General features: G+C 39.0%; 1 protein-coding gene across 49 annotated transcripts in view; it reads left to right on the forward strand.

Moving 5' to 3' along the window:
* LOC127681600 (oocyte zinc finger protein XlCOF6-like) overlaps positions 1-26383 on the forward strand; it is a 1434619-nt gene that overhangs the window by 1388630 nt on the left and 19606 nt on the right. For 24 of the 49 annotated variants that reach the window (XM_052178006.1, XM_052178008.1, XM_052178009.1 and 21 more), the window contains one exon: positions 25963-26055. The exons of 18 other annotated variants lie outside the window; for them this stretch is intronic. In XM_052178006.1, coding sequence (XP_052033966.1) covers positions 25963-26055 — 93 coding nt within the window. Of the gene's footprint in view, positions 1-9429; positions 9528-11226; positions 11272-25962; positions 26056-26383 lie in introns of those variants that run through there. 7 more of the 49 variants (XM_052178029.1, XM_052178028.1, XM_052178016.1 and 4 more) reach the window with 6 other exon arrangements.

Consider the following 26383-nt stretch of genomic DNA (forward strand, 5'->3'; position numbering starts at 1 on the left):
TGCTTTATTGTACAAAACCTGTAATACACAGGTTATATATAATGTCTATTACAAGTCATCATCAGAACTACAAACCTGGGGCATGATAAAAATGACAGAGGCAAATGCACTTGCTATGACTTCAGTCTCATGGGTTTGGAACTGAACCAGGGATCTAGGGGCATAATGTTTACATAAAAACATGCAGATGAACAATTATATAATTAAAAATTTCAGAATAATAATAAAAACATCAATATAACCCTTCAGGTTTTCCCTATGTAACACCATATGTTTTCATTTTTCAATTTTTTTCCAAGCAAATTGACACAAGAAACAAGCTAGAGTAGGCATTCTAATATCGAATAAAATTGACTTTCAATCAAAATACATCAAAAAGATGAGGAAGGATAACATTCCATACTCATGAAAGGAAAAACATCTGACAAGATGAACTCTCAGTTTTCATAATCTATGTTCCAAATGCAAGGGCACCCACATTTGTAAAAGAAACTTTACTACAAAAGCTCAAGGCACACATTTAACTTGACACAATAATAGTAGGAGACTTCAACACCATACTTGCACCAGTGGACAGATCATGGAAACAGAAACTAAACTGACATAGTGAAACTAACAGAAGTTATAAACCAAATGGATTTAACAGACATCTAATGAGCATTTCAGAATAAAACAAACAAACAAACAAAATACCTTCTTCGTATGCCTCATGGTATGTTCTCCAAAAATTAATCATATAATCGGAAACAACAAAAAAAAAGGTCAGATGGTACATGAAAATTGCAATAATCCTATGGATCCTGTCACACTCCCATGGACTAATTGTTTTCAATAACAACCAAAACAACAGAAAGCACACATACACATGAAAAATTAACAACTCTCTCCTCAATAATAACGAACTCAGGCAAGAATATAGAAAAAAAATAATGACTTTTTAAAATATAACAAAAATGAAGGAATAGCATACCCAAACTTATTGGCGACAATGACAACAGTGCTAAGAGGACAATTCATAGCTCTCGGTGCATTCTTAAAGAAACTGGAGAGATCATACACTACCAGCTTGACAGCATATCTGAGAGCTCTAAAACAAAAAGAAGCAAACACTCCCAAGAGGAATATAAGTGAGGAAATAATGAAACTCAGAGATGAAGTCAACCAAGTAGAAACACAGAAAATATACAAAGAATTAACAAAACCAGGAGCTGGTTCTTCAAGAAAAATTGAAAACATGGATAAACCCTCAGCCAGCCTAACTAAAGGGCAAAGAGACAGTTTCCAAATTAACAAAATAAGGAGTGAAAAAGGAAACATAACAACAGAAATAGAGGAAATTTAAAAAAAGGCATGAGATCCTATAACAAAAGACTATATTCATCAAAACTTGAAAATTCAGTTGAAATAGGTTGTCTAGACAGGTACCAAGGTCAAGGAGGATCAATTAGGATCAGACAAACCATCTAAAAAGTCCCTAAATCCCAAAACAAATAGAAGCAGTCATTAAAATCTCCCAACCACAAAAATAAATAAATAAATAAATAAATAAGTAAATAAAATAAAATAAAAAGGTCCAGGCCAGATGGGTTTAACAATACTACCAAACAAAATCCAGGACCACATCAAAATGATCATTCATCATGATCAAGAGGGCTTCATCCCAGAGATTCAGGGATGGATCATTATACAAAAATCCATCAACATAATACACTATATCAAACTCAAAGAAAATAACAAATGACCATCTCATTAGCTGCTTAAAAAGCCTTTGACAAAATACAACATCCCTACTTGTTATAAATCTTTGAAATATCAGAAATTCAATGCCCATAATGAAACATTATAAAAGCAATATACAGCAAACCAATAGCCAACATCAAATTAAATGGAGAGAAACTTGAAGCACTCCAATTAAAATCAAGGACTAGACAAGGCTGACCACTCTCTCACTGAAAAGATAAAAGACGTCCTCCAAAGATGGAAAGATCTCCCATTCTCAAGATTGACAGGATTAATAGAGGAAAAATGGACATCTTACCAAAATCAATCTATAGATTCAATGCAATATCCATCAAAATTCTGACTCAATTCTTCATAGAGATAGAGCAATTTCCAAATTGATCTAGAATAACAAAAATTCCAGGATGGCAAAAACTATTCTCAATATAATGAGAATTTTGGTGGGAATCACCATCCCTGACCTCAAGCTCTACTTCAAAGCAGTAGGAATAAAAACCACATGGTACTGTTAAAGAGACAGGCAGATAGGACAATGGAATAGATCGGAAGACCCAGAAAGAAACTCATATACCAGAAGATAAAGGGAAATAACCATTTCTAAATTGAGAATTAATTGAGCACTACACTGGGCAGTATCTCTCTTGACAAGAACAGGTTTCAGGTGTAAACACACCCATGATCATTGAGTCACATGCAATTCCAAAAAAAAAAAAAAAAAAAAATTACAGTCCATAGCATTCAAAAAGTCACCAAGCTGATGGGCTAAAATGAGGACTCCTCAGTCCCATTTAGGACAAAGAAGAAAGCAATCAAAGTAGGAAGGGATGGATCTGGGAGGTAAAGTAGATGGGGAGGGGGTTGGTGGGGGGAGAAGGGATCCTGATCAGGTATTGGGTGAGGAAAATGGACTGAATCCCTGAGGGCCAGCATAAAGAATGGAAACAGGCAACCTCGGAAGGTAGGAGGTTAAAGGGACCTTCCAGAATGCAGAGACCTGTGAGGTGAGGGACACTCAGGACTCAAAGGTAGGAACCTTAGATGAAATGCATGACAGTAGGGAGAAGGAACTTATAGAGCCCACCTCCAGCAGGCTATCCAGTGAGGGAGGAGGTTGCTATCCTACAGTCAAAACTCTGATTGAGTTTTGTTCCATATTTGTTCCTGTCTGAAAGAACAGCGGGGATGGAAATAGAGTCTGAGAAAAAGAAGGTTCAGCAACAGGCCCAAAGTGGGATCGAGCTCAAGGGGATGTCCCAAGGTCTGACACTAAAACTGAGGCTATGGAGCGCTCCCAATCAGGGACCTAGCATGACTGCCCTCCAGAAGATCCAACAAGCAGCTGAAAGAGTCAGATGCAGGTATTTGCACCTAAGCAATGGACAGAAGCTGCTGACCACTTTGGTTAAATTAGGGAAATGTTGGAAGAATCTAAGTGGGAGGGCAATCCTGTAAGAGGACAAGCAGTCTCAATTAAGTTGGACCCCTGAGATTTCTCAAACACTGGACGAACCAAGCAGCATAAACCAGATGATATGAAGCCCCCAACACATATATAGAAGAGGAGGGCTGGGGCTGGGTTCAATCAGAGAAGAGGAACCTAATCCTCAAGAGACTAGAGGCACCAGGGAGTCTAGAGGTCTGGTTGGGTGGAGGGTGAGGGTGGGGAGGGTGGGAGAAGGAATGGAATGGGGAATACTCAGATGGTGGATAGGGAGTATAGAGGAGTGAAATCTGGAGTGTAAAAAATAAATAAGTAAAAGACAAAAAAGTTGTAAAATTTAAAAAAAAGAAAGGAATACTGCAATCTGCATCTGCTCACAAACACAGCACTGTTATGGCAAAAGAGAGACACTCTTTCCTCTTTCTGCCATCATCTGTTCCTCTAGTGATGTAATATATTTGCTATTAGGATTGAAGACAGTGAGGCTCTTATAGTTTTATCCTTCTACAAATTGTTCCCTTTCATTCATTGCTCAGTGACATCAGTGTCCACATATTTCAATACCCACAATCACAAGCTTTTGTCTGGAACCCTAACAATCTTTGAAAAGCAACTTCTGTGACAAATGAGACTTTCCTTCCACAGTAATATAAGAGTACACAACTCCATCCAATGTACAAATTAGCTATCGATAGAGTTTTTGAGAATCATTTACAATAGATTCTCTTTGAGACCTGCAGTCTTCAGTCCATGGAATTTGAATGGCCTAACAGTAGAAAATTCAGTGAAAATAGTATGGTGTTATTTTAAACATTAAATTTTCTTTTTGCCAGAAGAAAATGAAGATCTTAGAAAATAAGCCCTTTAGATAACATTACCACACGTAGATAATAAAACTTTTGAATGGTTTGAATGATAAAGAGAATTCTAAAACAAATGTAGACAGCACACTGACCTGTGGAGTGTTTACCAGAGAAGCACTCATTCCTTTTGTTGTTCTTCTCCAAGTTTCCAATATTGGGATTCTTCTTGAAAATTTCACAGGGTTTGAAAAGCACAAAGATGAAATTAATACAACCCATTATAGACAATTCTAAAGCACATAAAAATACATTAAAAGCAAACTGATACCAGAAATCATGTCGTTTCTACAGACTTGAGAGCATGGAGTGACAATGTAGTGTGGAAAGGAATATGAGTATAATCTGAGGCCTTTTTCTAACATCAGCCTGCACCAGACAAAAAGAGAGAGCACATGCATACCTGCTATAAAACACCATTACTCAAGAGTTACTTCTGAGGACTTATCTTCCTGGGTCTAGACTAAAGGACAAAGGGCTAGTGACTACCATGATTGATGCCTACAAATGAATAGCATTTCATTAGCCATCATTCTGGAATATGATATCTGACTCTTTAATGAGATTCTACTTCATTCTACCGGGTAGATACAGTATATCTTCTTTCTATGTGTCTGTTGTCTTGAAATACAAAGATTCTATCTGCCAAATATGGCTTTTCAAGGAGAATAAATTACCATCAGATTTAGTTATAGACCTTTTCATCATCATCATCATCATCATCATCTAAGGCTTTTGGGTGATCATGAGATTAGTTATATTTCCAGCTTATTTCTCCTTTCAATATGGCCCTGCATTCTAACTCCCATGCACACCATTGTATGCATTGATCTTGATCCCCTGACATCTACATGAACGCATTAATATGTGGAATATTATAATTAGAGTCAACAATGTCTTTAAATAATACTTAATTCTACTAAAATTTTAATCCAGTTTTCCTCACCTTTTTCCAATGGTGTGGTAAACTTTTATTACAGTTCCAGGAACTCATAAGTTGATGCATCTAATGTTTCAGACCCACATACAGACTGATAACAGTTCCCAAGACGTTAAGAAATATGTGTTTTATGATGGTTGGTCTTTGACATCCTTTGTGAAAGTCATAAATATGTGTGTGTGTGTGTACATACATACATACAGGGATAAAATGAACCATTTCAGAGTATGCTCTTGGGATGATTCACTCATTGTATTAAATCTGCTATAATACTATCACTGTTGGAACATCTTCTTGAATATGCATAGCTGCATCTTGGCATTGTTCCAGGGAGATCTCAGGTTCGCAGTCAGTAATGAATATGAATACAGTGAGACCCTTGAAGCCACGCTGTCACAGCTTAAGATGCAGAAGGTAAACTCAACTTGATTTCATGCTAGAGATTCAAAATTATTTCAACAAGTACAAATCAAACAACTCAAGGCACAACCTATGTATAGTCAGTGAAAGAAGACTGAAAACCATGTCAATATATCTATGAAAGGCCTAGAGTAAATGTCCCTTCCCCCCCACAGCATTTAGCTGTGACCCTCCTGGCTGGCAACCCCCACCCTTCCCCAGGCGTTATCTCTGGCCTATTCAAGCTGAGGCATTCCTGGCCTACAGCCTCCACCATTCCCCCGGGTGTTATCTCTGGAGCCCTTGTACCCTTGGGAACAATACAGCCATTTTCACCTTAACTACCAAGGCTGCCTCAGCGCAGCTCCACCCGGGAGACCAGCAGAAAACTGCATGACTGAAAGCAGACAACCCACCGAGAAGAAGATCCAAGGAACTCACGGCCATTTGGGGGGCAGGGTGGTTTTTCCAAAGATTATAAATATTGGCTAAATGATAGTAAAGTCGGTCTCTATGGGCAACTGTCCTCTTGACTCATTTCTCTTTCGCCCCCTTCCTGTTACACCCAGAATTCTCTTCCAGGTAATCAGGTTCGTATGTGGCCATGGGCGGCAACAGGTAAAATATCACAGTCCAACCCTGTGAAAGCTCTGAAGAATATGACAACAGAAGGAAAATTACTGAGTCTAATGAAGATAATAGCCAACATCCCACACCTATCATTATATAAACTGAAGAGACTCTACTCAGAAGACAAAGATGTGGAAAGCCTCCACACTAACTTATCACAGTGCAGCAATGCTTACAAAGAGAAAGTAAGACTTAGAATATTTTCAATGTTCAAATAATAAGTGGAAGGCAAGTTCTCTCAAATTACAAGAAACATAATTTTACAACTCAAGAACTACAAATATACCGAGTATAATTCAATCTGATAATATACTTAATAAGCTATAGAAAAATACAAGAAAATATCATTTTGTTTTATACATTCCTAAAGAATAATCTGAGAAGTCAGAATACCACTCAGTGTCTACAAGGATCTTGGATATGCTGGTTTAGTATACAAAGTGCTGAAAAGGGCTCTGTAGCTTGATGGGTGTAAGGAGTCATTAATGGTTCTCCCTACATGCTGACATGTGTGCTGTAATACCAGCCTGTCTGACAATGTAAATCTACCAGCGTAGGAGTGACAAGTAGGTTACAGAAACTTTACTGGTTTTATTTGGTTTGAGGTCAGACTACAAATAAAATACAGACATGGAACCAGAACCTGGTCAAAAGTCACTCTAAATATAAAAGGCCCTAAATTGAATTTATAATTGAAATACTGCAATATGTAGAAATACTAGATATGCATATAAATTCTTACTGCTTTCACCTAAGTAACACAAACATGATTTGTAAGGAGAAACTGACAATTCAGAGAGTGCTAATTGAAAAGCAAGCAGTGGGGGGAAAAGCAAGTCTCTAAAAGAAGGAGGAAATGGAATTATGGAAACCCATGCTGTCATTTACCATGGAACATGGCATGATGAATATACGACAACATGGATACCCATCTAAAACCTGCCTCAGAACATACACAAAATACAAGGATATGATGAAAACCCGAATAACAAAGGATGGGAGAGAAAATGCAGTAACTGTGCAAGCACTCTGGGGCACTTCATGTGCAAAGGCACTCACCTGAAAATGCAAGCAGTAGGGAATTTAGACAGCACAGATTAAAATAAATTCTTGCAACTTTGTAATATCTAAAATAGCAAAGAAACCAGATAACGCAAGTAATCTATCAAAATGTTTCTCTGTAAATGTTCTAACAATTAATAATAGTATGAAAAAATGAGGATAATCTTTAATTCATGTGATAGAAAATTTACTGATAACAGGAATTTCTATAAAACAGGAACTGGAGATGTAGGGAAAAACATAATGCTGTCATACATTTGCAGTATGTAAAACTTGATGCCTATAGGATCTGTAGACACAATCAAGTGGGTAACAAAAAGTAGGCATAGGAATACATGAATTTCCAGGGTGTGACCAGGACATTTTTCAAAGCATTTCCATTTATGATGCTTGCCTGTGACATACAGACTGAGTATTGTTGTCATTTCTACCAGCAACAGATCATAAATACCTGCTCCAATGAGAGATGCTCTGCTTTAAATACAACAGTAGTAAATATTTAAAATGAGTGTATATCATGGAATTATTTTGTCTATGTGTATAACAGCAAAAGTACATCATATATTTCATCCACACTGAACAACAGCTAATTTTAGAATGGGAAGAATAACCCATTGCTTTACATACTTTAACCATGAAGTCAATATAAACAGTATGTCCATAATGCAGAACTCAACAACCCATGAATGTGCATGGGCAGAGCGCTTTTCATGAACCAAGGAGATATTTTTCTTAAGTAAGTGAGCAATCATAATTATTTCAAAGGTGAGGTCTAATTTTGTCTTAATCTATACTTAGTTGTATCTCTATAAATACATCTTGGCCTGATACTATCCTCTCACAGGATGCTCTGTAATCCTTGGAAGGATTCAAAGAAATTTAGGAGGAAAGGCTAACTGGAGAGCGTCTTAACATCTCAATGCAGACTTTGTTGACTGAGCATTGTCAAGGCTCCTGGTTCCTCTTTTGGCCAGCCCCTCCACCCTCCTAGCTAATCCTCAATAACCTCCCCCTCCAGTCTGTACCCAACCAGATATTCTGACTGCTTCTCCCTCAGACTGAAAAGCCAAAAAGTATCCTCTAAGCACCTCTAGACCCCCTAAAAAAGTATCTTCTTGCAATGCTGCAGGTTGCATGTCTTTGGAAAGTAATAAAGCCTCATAGAAAAACCCGATGGCCTATAAAACCACCTGTAGCATGTGACCAAAGTCCTTGTCTTGGTCAGGAAGTAAAATTTATAAAGTTTGCCCGCATGGTGGAACTGGTTTTTCTCTGGCAACACTCAGGGTTAACAGAACCAACAACTTTCTTCTCCTTAGCAGTGCCTGGCAGCAATCCTGTCTTAGTTTTTCATTCAAAGCTAAGGTGTAACATTAATAACAAAGCCTATGAAGAAACATTTCTGAATGCTGTGTTTATCTCAAAGTCTGCATATACCTCGGAGTTAAATTAATGGAGAGTATAATTTTGCTTGGTTAATGGAAATAGTTACTCCCAAATGATGGTGTTTAATAAGTAAAGATTGTAATTCAACCCAATCTGCACTGGTCCCCCATATGAAAACTATCTACAAAGCTCTCTCGGGATACCTATTCAGTTCCCTGGAGAAAGGGAAATGAAATGGTAAACGGACAAACAGGGGAGTTGAGAAATCCTGAAAAATTTGAATTCGAGGAGCTTCATTAAGGTTTTTTGGAAAAGAAACCCTCCTAGTATACAAACTGCGGATATGTTCAAGGATCTATGAGGCTATTTCAGAAAAAAATATTCTGGCAACCATAAAATAAACTAAAACTTCACCATAAACCCAGTTCATAGGATCTCAAACTTCCTGATAATGGTAAGATACCCACAACACAACTGTGAGAGTGGCGGCAGAAAATGCACCCCTGCTCCACACCCCTGCTCCGCTCCTGCCCCTTTCCCAGCCCAACAGCTCCTCTGACCTGGCAGGGGACAGGACGAGCTGCTGGATGTCCTAGGAGGCCAGCACAGCAACTGCAGCTTAAGGAAGTTTTCAGGTTCCGGAAATACTAGGCACTCGTCTCCAGCAATGACTTCCCGACCACGCCGCAGCCGAGAAACCCAGTGAATTCTGGAGGGGCGGGACTTCCTGTCACTTCCGCCTCCTCAGAGCCACTCTTTCTGGACCCCAAAACAATAAAAAATGCTGTAAAAAATTGAGAATCTAAATTTAAAGTTCGCGGAGGGTGTAGAATTACAGGAAGCTGCGGAATAATAGGCGGGTCCAGAAGGAGGGGCTCTGAGGAAGGAGGCGGAAGTGACAGGAAGTCCCGCCCCTCCAGAATTCTCTGGGTTTCTCGGCCGCGGCGTGGTCGGGAAGTCATTGTTGGAGACGAGTGCCTCGTATTTGCAGAACCTGAAAACTTCCTTAAGTTGCAGTTGCTGTGCTGGCCTCCTAGGACATTCAGCAGCTCGTCCTGTCACCTGCCAGGTCAGAGGAGCTGTTGGGCTGGGAAAGGGGCAGGAGCGGAGCAGGGGTGTGGAGCAGGGGTGCATTTTCTGCCGCCACTCCCACAATTGTGTGGTGGGTATCTTACTATTATCAGGAAGCTTGAGATCCTGTGAACTGGGGTTTATGGTGAAGTTTTAGTTTATTTTATGGTTGCCAGAATATTTTTTTTCTGAAATAGCCTCATAGATCCTTGGACATATCTGCAGTTTGTATACTAGGAGGGTTTCTTTTCCAAAAAACCTTAATAAAGCTCCTCGAATTCAAATTCATTCAGGCTTTCTCAACTCCCCTGCTCCTTCCTTTACCATTTCATTTCCCTTTCTCCAGGGAACTGACTAGGTATCTCGAGAGAGCTTTGTAGATAATTTTCATATGGAGGGAGGCCGTGCAGATTTGATTGAATTAGAAAATTTTCGTTATAAAACACCATCTTTTGGGAGTAAATAGTAACATTAACCAAGCAAAATTATACTCTCCATTAATTTAACGCTGAGGTATATGCAGTCTTTGATGTAAACACAGCATTCAGAAATGTGTCTTCATACGCTTAGTTATTAATATTACACCTTAGGATTGAATGAAAAACGAAGACAGGATTGCTGCCAGGTACTGCTAAGGAGAAGAAACTTGTTGGTTCTGTTAACCCTGAGTGTTGCCAGAGAAAAATCAGTTCCACCATGCGGGCAAACTTTATAAATTTTACTTCCTGACCAAGACAAGGACTTTGGTCACATGCTACAGGTGATTTTTTAGGCCATCGGGTTTTTCTATGAGGCTTTATTACTTTCCAAAGACATGCAACCTGCAGCATTGCAAGAAGATACTTTTTTAGGGGGACTGGAGGTGCTTAGAGGATACTTTTTGTCTTTTCAGTCTGAGGGAGAAGCAGTCAGAGTATCTGGTTGGGAACAGACTTAACCAGGTCCTGGAGGGGGAGGGTTATTGTGGATTAGCAAGGAGGGTGGAGGGGCTGGCCAAAAGAGGAACCTGGAGCCAAGACAATGAATGCTCAGTCTACAAAGTCTGCATTGAGATGTTAAGAGGCTCTCCTGTTAGCCATTCCTCCTAAATTTCTTTGAATCCTTCCAAGGATTACAGAGCATCCTGTGAGAGGATACTATAAGGCCAAGATGTTTTTATAGAGATACAACTAAGTATAGATTAAGACAAAATTAGACATCACCTCTGAAATAATTATGATTGCTCACTTACTTAAGAAAAATGTCTCCTTGGTTCATGAAAAGCACTCTGCCCATGCACATTCATGGGTTGTTGAGTTCTGCATTATGGACTTTGGGCAGGTGTGGGAATGCTTAGACCCTGCACTCAGGGCTTTCTTTACAAACCTCTTGTTGGAGAAGTTCAACCATCTGCATTCAGTGTGTCACAATATGTTTTTTACATTCTTCCTTGCTCCTCTTCTGAGTTGCTGGGAAAAAAGACTCTGGATTTGTGTTAGTTATGTGACTGACTCTCACATCTCTAGGGTAATCTGAAATCCTCAGATAAAAAGAGACATTTTCATGATACCTTCTCTTTCCTTCATGTATATCCTTTTTCCTAGTGTCAGCATCTTTCATCTTTGTCTCATGAAACATTCCAGATTCTTTTTGATCAATATTTTCCCATTTTCTGGTCTCTATATGCTCCAATAAAACCGCACAACTATAAATCAAAGGTAAGAGCCCTGAATGGAAAAGGCCAAGGAGTCTCAAGGATCCAGGTGTGTTAGAAGGATTGAACTAAGGGTCGGGTGGAGCTCACTTGTCTGTAGAAAGAGGACATGAATTTGGTTATGCCAGATTGTATTTCATCTATGACGCTGGAGAATTTCACTGAAAATATTATTAGATGTGATGAGGATTTCCCATGGTAGGCAGTGCAGTCAGCAGTCAGTTGATGTCAACATTTGATTAGTTTTGAGTCTAAATTTCCAGATGCCTATTGAAAACAAAGTTTCTTTTAGCCAGACTGAAATCAGGATCAGGCAATGGGTGTGTCAAGGGCCATTTTTCATGAAGCAAGTATGAGTAGTGTTTTCCCTCCTAGGGCCTGTGACCTTCCTTATTGGATTTCATTTTGTTTCTCTGAATTTGTAGCTGCCCATTGAAAACAAAGTTTGTTCTAGCCAGACTGAAATCAGGATCAGGCAATGGATGTGACAAGGCCATTTATAGATGAAGCAAGTATCAGTAGTGTTTTCCCTCCTAGGGCCTGTGACCTTCCTTATTTGATTTCAGCCAGATTATCAGTTTATTCTGTATTTTTTCCACCTGAGGCGCTAGCTGAGCTCTTCTAGAACAATAAAATCTTCTGTTACCCACAGAGCATCTTGCCACCAGGATACTAGTGGCCATGCCTTACCTGACATATTATGATTGTAGCACACAAGATACAAATCTGGCTATGGCCTTTAACAACTCTGCCTCCTGCCCCAGTTTGCATAGCAGTTTTTGCTACTGTGAATGCTACCACCATAGACTCCATCCAGGATATTTATTGATTTACTTATTATGATCCAAGCTGAGTTGTTTTCTCTAGCAATGGGATTTGCTTTCTGAATCACATATTCTGTCCAGTCTAAATGATATTTAGTCCTTCAGTTGTGTTCTCACTGATGCACTGTGTTGAATTATTCCTGATTAGAGTAGAATAATTATTGTTGGTCTTTACTGTCCTGTTTGGTTGGGTCTAATTTCCTTAGTATCTGAGGTATGTTTCTTCTCTTCTTATATTCTAGAAAGCTTTTATACTGAGCAGTGTTAGATTTTCCACAGGGCTGTGAAGTAACTTTTATTTTCCAATTGTAATTATTGTCTGGGAGGCTTACTGCCTCTGTCCATTTACCTAGGCCTAGACCTGAAAGACTCTAGCCTGTGTACAATCTTATCTAGACCTAGAGTGTTTTCTGTCTGTGAAATTTCTTGCTGAATAAGCTCTCCCTTTTTTGTTCATTCTCAGCTCTTAACTTGCTGGTGCTGCTCTGCTCTTCTAGCTCAAAGTGTCTCCCAGCTGACTCTTCTTTGAGACACTGAAATGCTCTCCTTGGCTTTAAATGAACTGTGCTGGTCTTATATGTACTGATTCTATTCTGTACTAATATAAGTCTGTAATCTACTGATTCTTTGTACATACTAGCAACAACAGATTAGATTTTATGTTGACCTTTTTTTTTGTTTTAGTGCAATATATTTTGTATGTAAGCTGTTTCAATAAAGTTTGATCTTCCTCTGATAAATTGTTGTATATACAATAATTACAACGATATCTTTTAAAATTTTAAGATAGGATAGAAATCTATAGAAAGTGTTATGTTACACTATGTAACTCTTTAACATTGGAAATTTTACATGTCATAGGAGGTTAGCTATTATTTATCAACTTTCAAGAACATTATCTTATTTAATAAGGTGAACTATCAATAATTGGTACACTTTCACAATGTAACATTAAAATATGCACTAAGCTTTTTTACAAAGGCAGAATTCAGCAAGTTGCTAGCTTCTTTAAATGTGAAACTAACTTCTAAAACTGTAATTTGATTCACATAATTTCAAATCGATTTGGATTTGATCCATATTACAATATTTCTGTGCAAAATGTGTATGTTTTTCAGTTCAAAATGTTTTAAAATCTTAGTAAAGTTTCAAAAATTTGGATGTTCATCTTATCTAGATGTAAAAAGTTTCACTTATGATAAAGCAAAAAAAAAAAGTTCTGGCTATTCTCCTTCTCATTGTATCTTTAACTGTGACTACCATGTTTTCTCTTCAGTCTGACAATATAAAATCTCTCCCAGTAAAACTGTTTTCTTCTCCCTCTGTTGCCCTGCTCTCTCATCTGCACTGTACTGCTGCCCATGCACTCTACTGTGTTCCTTTACTATTCTCTTCTTCTGTACTGACTTTCTCTCCCTTAAATAGCTTCCCTTTCTTCTCTCAATTCAGGAGAGTTGCACATATCCTGTTCTGTCAGATCTTTCTGTTAAATTTCACATTTTCTGGTATTCAATTGGACAACAATTTCAAACATGGGTGCCTCTTTTTACTTAGTAACTGCACTTTTGTTGTTTAAGATTAATGGGAATATCAAGGGCTTCCTTGCATTCCAACCATAGTGATTCAAGTTGTGTGCCTAGGGCTGAACCACACCCTAAGTCGGAACAGGTTCAAATATCCATCTATAATATTTTGTCAGTTTAGTTCTGTAGAATTTCTTCTTACTGAACTGAAAACCAAGATTCACAAATAATACTCTTCATTATGTAGATATATGCTTTATCTATTCTTCTACCAAGTATTTCATTGTTAATTCCTTTGATGATTGGTCAATGAAGTTTTTCTTTGTGAGATTGTATTCCTTAGGATTTGTAATCGGGAGGGTTTGCTGGCATTGTTAGTGGCAAAGTATGGTTCACTTTGTTCTCCCTTCCTTGTGTGGGATAGAGCTTCACTAGGTTGTACATGAGGAATATCTCCTAGTTTTTTTATATCCATTCATTCTTCACAAGACAAGTCTTATTTCCTATGACCTCTTGAAAAATGTATGCCTTATTCTTTTGTGCTTATTTTCATCAGTTTACTATCTAGTTAGTTTTTTGTTTTTACTTAAGAAACATGTCTTAGCCTGGAGGTGGTGGCGCATGCCTTTAATCCCAGCTCTTGGGAGGCAGAGGCAGAGGCAGGCAGATTTCTGAGTTCGAGGCCAGCCTGGTCTGCAGAGTAAGTTCCATGACAGCCAGGGCTACAGAGAGAAACCCTGTCTCGAAAAACAAAAACAAAAACAAAACAAAACAAAAAACTGAAAAAAAACGCAAAAACATGTCTTTCTTTTTTTTCCCCCCCTTCTTTTTTGGTTTTTTGAGACAGGGTTTCTCTGTAGCCCTGGCTGTCCTGGAACTCACTCTGTAGACCAGGCTGGCCTTGAACTCAGAAATCCGCCTGCCTCTGCCTCCAAGTGCTGGGATTAAAGGCATGTGCCACCACTGCCTGGCTAAAAACATGTCTAAATGTATTACTATGTTCAAATGTACCTTATGCCCTGTCAATAGTAGTAACTAACTACTTTTTGGATTTAACATTACGGTTGCTAGTCATTTTCTCTCATGCTTGAAAAAAAATTTCCATGCTCTCCTGATTTTAATCTATGGATAAAGATTTAGTATTAGTGTATGCTAATATAATGTTGCCTAGTTGATGGTAAGGAATAGATCAAGAAACTGAAAGGGATTTGCATGTCCACTATTTCTACATATAGCAGTATGTAAGTTTGTTTTTTTGTTTTTTGAGACAGGGTTTCTCTGTGTAGTCCTGTAGTCCTGTAGTCCTTGAAACTCACTCTGTAGACCAGGCTGGCCTTGAACTCAGAAATCCACCTGCCTCTGCCTCCCAAGTGCTGGGATCACAGGCGTGTGCCACCACACCCGGCTTGGGCCTGTAATCTTTAGAGTGATTTTGACCAGCTTCAAGTGCCATATCTGAATTTCTGTTGTAGGCTGACTTCATTTCAAACCAGTAAAGTTTCTGTTTTAAATATTATCAGATTAGATTACACTCTTGGGATACTTGTAGCTCTTGAGCTGAAGAATTGTGTTTCTTGTAATTTCAGAAAACTTGCCTGCCTCATGTCCATATTTGAACATTGAAAATATTCTAAGTCTTACTTGCTCTTTGTAAGCATTCTGTACTGTGGTAAAATAGTGTGGAGGCTTTGCATATCCTTGTCAGTCTTCTGAATAGAATAGAATGATGATGGCTGTCTTTAGTTTGTGTAATGATAGGTTTTGTATGTTGGCTCTCCGTGCCTATCTCGACCAGCGAGGAAAGATGCAACACACAAACTCTTCCTTAAGCAGTTTATTCAGGAACCTTGAACAATCTTCTGACCCCGAGGCACTTCCCAAACCCCTTAAATATGCTATAGTGAGCCAGTCTACATGAGCCACATGGCAGATGCTCATAGGTTGCAATAAGGCGGAAGCAGACTAGGCGCTCAAGCTCTCCCAAATAAGGACTTGTTTATTCTTCGAGCAGCGGGCCTGGCACACAGCCAGGCGCCATCTTTAGGGTGCGCCATAGCAGCTCCCCACAGTTGGCTACATCTTCATTATACTCAGTGATTTTCCTTCTCTTCCACAGAATTCTCTGTGCAAGATTATTGTGGGACTTGTAAAAGAAATGTGTGACCTTGTTGCCGCATCTATTTAGTCCTCAGACAGTGTTAGGAAAAATACTAAAAGCCTGGGTTTCCACACCTGCTTATTGCCTGACCTAGTGTTATGACATAGAAAGTTGTCTTCTTTACTTGTTCCTAGGATATCTTTATTTTCCTTGTTAATTCTCATTAATTGTATGTGACATTCCACAGCACTGCCTCATCTGCTCTATTTCCCAGTTTCAATAGAAAATCATGAGGCAAGGGCATCGAAAGTTACTACCCATATACCTTTTAAATGTCAAGAGAGACTTGACATGAGAGAATAATAAGTTCAATGTAATTTGCTGAATACTTGCTTATACCATGATCATGACAACTTTGTGTAGCAGTAGTTTGTTTGTGTAGCAACAGATGTTTGTGTGTGTGTGTGTGTATTATTATATTATATTATATTATATTATATTATATTATATATTTATATCAGGAGACCCTTGTAATACATTCTTACTCTCTTGTGAAACTACAGAACTGCAACATAGTTAACAGAGAGAATCTTTTTCTGTACTCCAAGACAACAGGACGCACATAGAACATAGATACATTATATGTGCTTGGTAGAATGAAATGGAATGTATGTGTGTGTGTGCACGTGTGTGTGTGTGTGTGTGTGTGTGTGTGTGTGTGTATACGTACTTATATATATATATACATATATATATTATATTATGTATTTATATCAGGAGACCCTTGTCATACATTCTTACTCTCGTGTGAATCTATAGAACTACAACATCATTAACAGAGAGAAATCTTTGTCTCTACTCCAAGACAACAAGACACACATAGAACATAGATATACTGTATCTGCTTGGTAGAATGAAATGGAATCTCATCAAAAAGTCAGGTATTGTATTCTATTATGATGACTAATGAAACACCACTCAATTCTATGTATCAATCATAGTAGTCACTAGCAGTTTGTCCTTGATTCTAGACCCAGGAAGAGAAATTCTCAGTAATAACTCAGAAATTCTGAGTAATAATGTTTTATAGCAGGTATGCCCGTGCTCTGCATTTGTGCCTGGTGTGTGCTGATGTTAGAAAGAGGCCTCAGAATATACTCATATTCCTTATCACCTGTACTAGTTGGGTTTGTGTATCAACCTGACACAGTCTGGAGTTATCACAGAGAAAGGAGCTTCAGTTGGGGAAGTGCCTCCATGTGATTCAGCTGTTGGCCTTTTCTTGATTAATGACTGATGGGGCCCAGCTCACTGGGTTGTAACACCCTGGGCTGGTATTCTTGGATTCTATAAGAGAGCAGGCTGAGCAAGCCAGGGGAAGCAAGCCAGGAAGAAACATCCCTCCTTGGCCTCTGCATCAGCTCCTGCTTCCTGACCTGTTTGAGTTCCAGTCCTGACTTCCTTTAGTGATGGACAGCTGTGTGTGTGGAAGTGTAAACTGAGTAAACCCTTTCTTCCCAAACTTTCTACTTGGTCATGATTTTTTGTGCAGGAATAGAAACCTTGACTAAGACACCACCCAAATATGTCACTTCATGCTCTCATGTATGTAGAAATGTAGACAAGATTCCTTGTAGTATCATTTTGCTTTTAATGACATTTTATGTGGTTTAGCATTGTCCATAATGTAGTTGTAGTAATTTCATTTTTGTATTTTTCAAACCCTGTTGTGAAACTTCTTTTTTTTTAAAGATTTATTTATTATTATATGTAAGTGCACACCAGAAGAGGGTGTCAGATCTCATTACTGATGGTTGTGAGCCACCATGTGGTTGCTGTGATTTGAACTCAGGACCTTCGGAAAAGCAGTCTGTGCTCTTTAACAGCTGAGCCATGTTACCAGCCCAACAATGTGAAAGTTCAAGGAGAGTTCCAGTATTTGAAACTTGGAGAAACTCAAAACAAAACAAAGCAAAACAAAACAAAACAAAACAGAATGAATTCTTCTCCGGTAAAGACTCCACAGGTCAGTGTGCTGTCCAAAGTTTTTGAAAAATCCCATTTTCATTCAAAACATTCAGTAGTTCTGTTATCCATATGTGGTCATGATTTCTAAAGGGCTTATTTTCTATGATCTTCATTTTCTTCTGGGACGAGGAAATTTTAATGGTTAGGTCTTTCACATATATAAAACCATTATATTTTTCCTGAATTTTTTTTTTTTTTTTTTTTTTTTTTTTTTTTTTTACTGTGAGGACATACAGTTTCCATGGACTGAAGCCATTGAGGAGGATCAAACACATAGTGTAGAAGTCACTAAGCTATAAAGTGCTTCTGACATCTCTCCTAAGCTTGTATTCTATTAACTGAAAAATAATGCTGTAGGCAGGAAAAGTCTTGGATAAATAGTCTGGAACTTTCATGTGTACCCTGGCACTATATATGCCACATGTCACTAAGCTATTTACTACATCCATTCCCCCATTTCTTGTCAGAAAAGAGTGTACTTGTCTTCCATTTAAGAGAAAACCCTGTAGTTTTACATTCCTGTTTTCCCTAGTGGTTATCTTTGACCACAGGTTCTTTTGCCCTCTACAGATAAAAATACATTTTATGAATGTTTCTAGTTCTTAGGATGTTAGTGTTGTGTTAGTGTAAATGGACAGTGAAATAATGTTTTCTAGAATATAAACTATGTTGTCCAGGTATCCAAAGTGTGATTACATTGCATGACTCCATAGACATAAAATAAGCAAGTGCTGCTGGCCTAATCTCAGTATTCAGTAAACTGAGGCAGGTTTATTCCTGTTTGTGTAGGTCTTCTATCTTGCTCAGTTGATGGCAGTGACCTAATCCTTTAATGATTTCTTTGTACAGTATCCCATTCCTTCCCCATGTGATGCTTTTCTTGCTGTTCCATAAAGTCTGGGAAGCTTTTTCTTAAGTCCAGCTAGAAAGACAGAAGCAGACAACAGAGAGACACGTTCAGAGTACACTATGGACACATACACACACACACACACATACACTCACACACACAGAGAATACATACACAGAGATAGATTTAGAAGACTGCCTTGAGGTATTCCCAGATTCAAACTTGTACAACCAACAGGATGGAACGTACAGGGAACACGAAGTAGAGAATTGCAATTTTGATGAACTCTTTGATAAATACCTCTAAGGGTATGGCTTTCATTTTTTTCTATAACTCAGCTCAGATGTATTATTAATCATCAATATGTTTAATCTATTCACATATGCAGCATCAATTAGCAGATGCCATCTTTTTTTTTTTTTGAGTTAGCATAATATGGGAAAGAATAAAACTCACCTCTATGGAAAATAAGGATCCCTGCCGTCTGAATGGGGTCTGTGCTCTCAGAACCATGTACTTTGAGGACAGACTCCCAGGTCTGGGCTTGTGTTTTTGCGCTCTCACTTCCATGATGAGCTGGACTCAATTTTATCCTGTCAGAATCATCATAACAGTTTTGAACCTCAGTAGTCTCCTATGAAACCTGGGCTTCATTACAATCATGAAGAGACTTGATTTCTTATCTAGAATCTCTAAAGAGACTTGGGTAATTCTGGAGACTCTTTTCCCTAGCCTACGCAGATATACATGTATGTACATTGAAAAGTATAGAGAGCAATCAGGAATCAATCTATGAACAAATGGTTAAACAGTGTATTATTTATTATAGTTCAAGTTTTAGTTGTGCTTTATTTGTTTTTAGAAAATTCTGGTGATTTTTTTTCCAAGGCATTTCTCTATTTTACTCCCCCCACACTACAAACAGTAAATAATACTGTGCCATTATTTCAATTCATCATTTTCTTTGACTGAGGTATTCCAGCTCCTATACCACGTGTTCAAGCCTGATACTTCTTTCCCACAGGAAGGTTTAAAGTTATTTTTCTTCAGCTCACAGCATTTTCATTTCCCTTTTCATTTCATTTTTGGGGTTATTTCTACCTACTTATTGAACTCAATTTTCATATCCTGAGTTGTCCTTGTTTCCTTCAGATATCTGTTATTATTATCTGGTCCACTAATCATTTTGTTTCTGACTTCTCTGATTTCTGTTGATCATAAATCTGGGTTTTCAGTTCCTCATCTTGGATATCATATAAATTGTTCTCCTTAAGGAATACACACACACACACACACACACACACACACATGTGGTTTATACTTTGAGACTAGGACATTTTATCTTAGCTTTACTTTGTTATGGACATAAGTTGTGAGTATCAAAATTTGGAGGTCCTATTCTTTTTTTTTTTTTTTTCAGTTGTGTTTTTAGCCTATGATGCTAGTATCTCAATGTGAGAATTTCTGCAACATAACTTGGATCTGAATGGGTCAGAACCCAGGTGCAGTGTCATACTGCATCCAGTTCTCATCTGGAATGTCAGCAAGCTTGTGCAGAAGCTGTGTCCACTGCTGCAGTTGTGTGGAAGTCAGGCTGCAAAAGAGTTGGGGGAGTGGTTCCTTGGTGCGGGGAGGCGATTCCTGCCTGATTTATGCATTTAGGAAAACAAGAAAACAAGCAATTAAGTAAGCACACAAGGAAAAACAATCAAACAAACAAACAAACCCAGATGAGAGGTACTGGGGAGCTAAGTCATTAAAAGAGTCCTAAGCAATTGGGTTCAGAAAAACATGTAACAGGAAGCTGCAGTATAATGGGTGCCTCCAGAAGGAGTTGTCCCAAGGAACCAGGCAATAGTGACAGGAAATTCCATCACTCTGTGTGTCTTGGCTGTCCTCATGGTCAGGAAGTCCTGGGGGGAAACTAGATTCAAGTATTTGAGATACTCAAAAATTTCTGCAAGTTACAGTTGCTGTGTGGGCCTTCCTAGAGAGTCACTTGTGAAGAGTCTGTCCTGGAACCTGCCCATTCAGAGAAACTGGCAGGGGTAAAGCAGGTGTGTGACACAGGTGCATTTTTTTGTTGCCATTCTCACTATTATGTGGTGAATGTCTTACAATTGTCAGGAAGTTTGAGATCCTATTGAGGTATGAGAAACCTGAGTGGAAGGCCATAGATGTAATTTTAGACAGCATAAAACAAAAAAACCAAACAAACAAAACAACAGGTCTCAATTTGAGACCTATCCAGCCAGCTACAGCTGCTGGGACTTACTGGCCCTACTACATTATTTCCTGAGTACTTTCCCCTCAAGAGATAAGAATCCTGCTCAATCAGCTAACTTGCTGTATCATGGCAGATTTACATACTGAGCAGGAATATGCACTGGTATGAAAAGCATCAGTCAAGACCTAGTGATCTTTGTGGTTTCAATATCTGGGCATAACAATATGAACTAGGGTTCAGTGTAAGATTTTAATCAATGTTATGATTTCCTGAACATTCCTCTAAAATAACCTTGTGCATCATATGCAGTATCTGTAATTTGTACATGGAGATTGTCTTAAAGTCATAACAGAGCTCTTCAAATTAAATTCATCCATTCTTTCTTAACTCTTGTGTTCCACCATTTGCCACTTTGAGAGAGTAGCCTTTTGCCAGGAGAATGAATTCATATGCATCCCCATAGTGCTTTGTAGATATTAGTCATATGAGGATCCACTGTAGATTTGATTGGATCAGAAGATGTACATTGTAAAGCACCTTCACACTGACTATAGATATTCATATTTATTGTGTAAAGTTGTACTATCAATTGATTTTACTGTGAGGTATATGCATTCTCTGATGTAAGTACTCCATTTAGAAATGTGTTCATGGGCTTAGATATTAGTGTTATACCTTAGGACTGAATGAAACAGGAAGACACGGTAGTAGTATGGTATGGCAGAGTAGAAGATATATTGTAGGTTCTGGTAACTCTGAGTGTCGACAGAAAAAAACAATCCCAGCACGTAAGTAAGCTTTATTAAATATTACATCCTGATTAAAAGATAAACTTTGGACACATGCTACAGGGAGTTTGATAGACAATCATATAGTCCATTGTAGTTTCCCATGACTCTATTGTTTTCCTTTGTATTGCCCATGGCAGTATTCCAGGAAGGTATCTGGTTCTTGGGCAGGTGGTGCTTAGAAGTTAATTTTGGGCTTTACAGTCTGAGGGAGAAAACAGCCAGAGGTAACTGGCTGGGTCCTGATATCACCAGCTTATGAGAGGAGGGGAAGTGTATGGAGGAAGAGAAGAGAGGTTAGAGGCCTGGGCAAGAGAAAAACCAGGAACCAAGAAAGCATCCATCCAACAATGCCCACAGTGATATGTTCGCAGGCACTCCAGTTAGCCATTTGTCTTGAGTTTCTTTGAGACCTAACAAGATCCTGACCAGCCCTTGTTGGAGAGAGATCTTGTTGGGGTTCAGGTGTCTTGAATCTGTGGGTCAGAATAGATTTCTTGCAGACTTCTTGCACCTCTGCTGGGTTCCTGGGAAAAGGACTCAGAGTGTATGTGAACTGTTTGAAGGAGACTCACCCTTCTCAGAGTAAACTGAAATCTTCAGAGAAAAAGAGACATTTTCTGTGGTATCTTTCCTTTCTTTCATTTATATCCTTTACCAGTTGTTGGCATCTTTGATTTTTCCTTATGAAAAATTCCATGTTCTGTGTGACCACTGTTTTCCCATATTCAGGTACCCCTCTGCTAAGTCTAATGTGCTCACCCTTAAATGTTAGGTGAGATCTCTGGATGGTAAAGGCCAAGGAGACTGTAACCAAGGATTCAGGTGTGATTGATAGAGGGATTTAGCAAGGGGTCTGGTAGGTCCTGATTTGCTATATAAAGGTAAAGAGAGAAAGAATATGTTCAATGGGGTATGGTGAGGTATGGGCGAAGGGAGGTCCTCAGAGAGACCATGCCAAGGCATCCCTTTCCCCCTGAAGGACCAGTCACACCATGGTTTAGCATAGGGTAGACTATTCAGGGCACAGAGTGGGGGGTAAGAGGGTAGGAGAGGCAGAGAAAGGCAGAGATCTGGAGAGACTAGAGAAGTAGAGGCCAGCCATGAACACGTGGAGATAGGGCAAAAAGAATGGGTAAGGGAGGCGGGAAGAGAAGTGCCCCAGAGGGCAACAGAGAAGCAAGAAGGAAGCAAGAGATCCAGAGAGAGGGGAGGGTCAAGCAGCCCCTTTTATAGTGAGTCAGCCTACCTGGCTGTTGCCAGGTAACTCTGGGGAGGAGCATTCCTGGCTGTTGCCAAGTAACTGTGGAGGTGGAATTCAGACAGAATGCTAACAGGTCTCCCCTGTTAGTAGGAAGAAGACAGGAATTTGGTTTAGGCAGATTCTCTTTTAATAATGATTTTGGAAAATTTCATTTTGAGTAATATTAAATGTAGTGTTATCACTTTCTCATTATAGCCAGTGCAGTCACCAATGAGTTGATTGCAATATTTAGTTTTGAATTTCTAAAATAACTGTTGCCCATTGAAAATAGTTTCTTTTACCCAGACTGAAAGAAGCCTCAGATATCGGCGTGACAAGGGGCATTTATACACATAGCAGATGTCAATAGTAGATTCCCACTTAGGACCTGTAACCTTCCTTATTGGATTTTAGGTAGATTCCCAGTGTAAACTATATATATTTTTCCTGTGGAGCTGGTCTCAGCTTGAACCAGAAAAAAATTCTGTTACCCACAAATAGTCTTCCCACTATGATAGCCTTGCCTTGCATATTGAGAGTGTTGCAAACTGGGCACAAGTCTGGTGAGACTATTGATAACTCTGCCCCTGCCCCAGATTGCAAATCAGTTCTGACACTATGAATGCTGCTCACCAAGGAGTCCAGGTGTTTGATGACAGAGTGAATGATCTGATGTGAGTTAGTTTTTTGAAAAGGTGAACTAGCTTTCTGAGTCACATATTCTCTCCACTCTACATGTTTTTCTGTCCTTGAATTTTGTTCTCACTGATGCACTGTGTAGAATTAGGCCTAAATATAAGATACATATATGGTTTGTGGTTTGTGCCAAGGAGAATTTATCTTACTTTTACTTTGTTTAGGTATTTGTTGTGAGCATCAATATTCAGAGGGATTGCTTAATTGCCTGCATTTTTAACCCAGGGGCTAGACTCACAGTGTGAGAAGTTAGGCAGGATCACTTGTATCTGAAGGGTTCAGAACCCAGGTGCAGTGTCTTTCTACTTCTAGTTCTGGTCTAGTCTGGCAGCAAGCTTGTGGGGAAGCTGTGCAGAGTAGGTCCTGGGAAGCCATGTGGAAGGCAGCCTGCAACAGAAGTAGAGTTCCTGATGGCGAGCTTTGGCCTCCAGCATGATTAGCTGACTTTAAGGAAAAGATGAAATAAAAACAAAGGAATAATAAGCAAACAAGCAAGCAAAAATCCAAAACAGCAAAAAATGCTGTGAAGAATTGTGAAGCTAATTAATTAAAAGTTCCCAAAGTAGATGGGCTTAGAGTTACAGGAAGCTGCTGAGTATTGGGCGGTTCCAGAAGGAGTGGCTCTGAGGTAGGAGGTGGAAGTGACAGGAAGTTCCACCATTCCAGCATTCTCAGTGCATCTTGGCTGCCTAGTGGGAGACTAGGTCCTAGAAGTTCCAGAACCTGAAAACTTCCTTGAGCTGCAGTTGCTGTGCTGGCCTCTTAGGACTTTCAGCAGCTGGTCCTGTCACCTGCCAGGTCAGAGGCACTGCTGGGCTGGGAAATGGGCAGGAATGGAGCAGAGGTGTGGAGCAGGGGTGCATTTTGTGCTGCCACTCTCACAATTGTGTTGTGGGTATTTTACCATTATCAGGAAGTTTGAGATTCAGTGAATTGGATTTATGGTGATATTTTAATTTTATAGTTGCCAGAATATTTTTTTAAAATAACCTCATAGAACCTTGGCTGTATCTGGAGTTTGTATTCAAAGAGGGTTTTCTTTGCAAACGCCTTAATAAATCTTGAATTCAAATTCCTTCATTCTTTCTTGACTCCCCTGTTCCCCCATTTGCCATTTCATTTCCCTTTGTCTAAGGAACTAACTGAATAGGCATCCTGAGAGAGCTTTGAAGACATTTGTCATATGGGGGACCAGTGCGATTTGATTGAATTAGAAAATTTTTGTTAAAAAGCACCATCATATGGCTGTAAAACACCATCATATAGTTAGCATTAACATTAACCAAGCAGAGATATACTCTTCATTAATTTAATACTGAGGCATATTCAGTCTTTGATGTAGATGCAGCATTCAGAAATGTGTCTTCATAGCCTTACCTATTAATGCTACTCCTTGAGTTTGAATTAAAAATGAAGACAGGACTGCAGCAAGGTATGGCTGAGGAAAGGATATATCATAGGTTCTGTTAACCCTGAGTGTCACCAGAGGAAACCCAATTCCACCATGTGGGCAGGCGTTATAAAATATTACATCCTGACCAAGAGAGGGACTTTAGTCACATGCTACAGGTGGTTTTATAGGACATTGTTGTTTCCTATGAGGCTTTATTATTTTCCTAAGACATGCAACCTGAAGCATTGCCAGAAGATACCTGGTTCTTGGGCTGGTGGTGAGATTAATTTTTGGCATTTTAGTTTGAGGGAGAAAGCACTCATAGTTAACTGGTTGGGTCTCACTGAACCAGGCCATCAGGTGGGGTCAGGGGGGCGCAAATTGAAGGTAAGCACGAGGTTAGAGGGGAGCCAAGAGATAACCAGGAGAAAAGAAACCATTTACTCAACTAGGTCTTGATTGATATGTTAACAGGCTCTTCAGTTAGCCCTGCCTCCTGAATGTCTTTGAATCCTTCCTTGGTTTTGCACAGAATGTTGTGAGATGCTGATATCAGGCCAAGATATTTTTATAAGTAGAAAACTTGCTATGGATGAAGACAAAATTAGACCTCACTTTGAAATCATTATGATTGTTTACTTACTTAAGAAAAATGTCTCCTTGGTTCATGAAAAGCACTCTGCCCTTGAACATTCATGGTTTGTTGAGTTCCTCAATGTGGACTTCTTGCAGGTGTGGGAATGCTTAGACCACGGCACTCAGGGCTTTTGTCCCAGAGACCTCTTGTTGGAGAAGTCTGGATTCTGTGTGTCACAATAGTTTTCTTACATTCTTTCTTGTTCCACCTCCATGTTGCTGGAAAAAGGACTCTGTATGTGTGTTAACTGAGTGACTGATTCTCACATCACATAGGGTAATCTGAAATCCTCAAAAAAAAAAAAAAAGGAGAGACATTTTCATGATATCACCTCTTTCCTCCATTGTTATCCTTTTGCCTGGTGCTGGCATCTTATATTTTTGTACCATGAAATGTTCCAGGTTCTTTCTAAACAATATTGTCCCATTTTCAGGTCTCCATATACTCAGCCAAATCTTCATAACTATAAATCAAATCTAAGAGTCCTGGATGGTCAAGGCCAAGGAGACTCTAACAAAGGTTCCAGGTATGTTAAAAGGATTGAACACGGGGTGGGGTGAGGCTCACCTGTCAGTTGAAATAGCACATGAGTTTGGTTTTTCCAGATGCTATTTCATTAATGATTCTGGAAAATTTCATTGAGAATAATATTAGATGGGACTATGGATTTCCCATGCTAGGCAGTGCAGTCAGCACTCAATTGATGTTAATAATTTATTAGTTTTGAGGCTCTGAATTAGCAGATGCCCATTGAAAACAAATTTCTTTTAGACAGACTGAAATCAGCATCAGGGTGTGGCAAGGCCATTTACACATGACACAAATTATTAGTAATTGATTCCCTCCTAGTGTCT

The sequence above is a fragment of the Apodemus sylvaticus genome, chromosome 3, assembly GCF_947179515.1.
Source record: "Apodemus sylvaticus chromosome 3, mApoSyl1.1, whole genome shotgun sequence".
In the NCBI taxonomy this organism is placed as follows: domain Eukaryota; kingdom Metazoa; phylum Chordata; class Mammalia; order Rodentia; family Muridae; genus Apodemus; species Apodemus sylvaticus.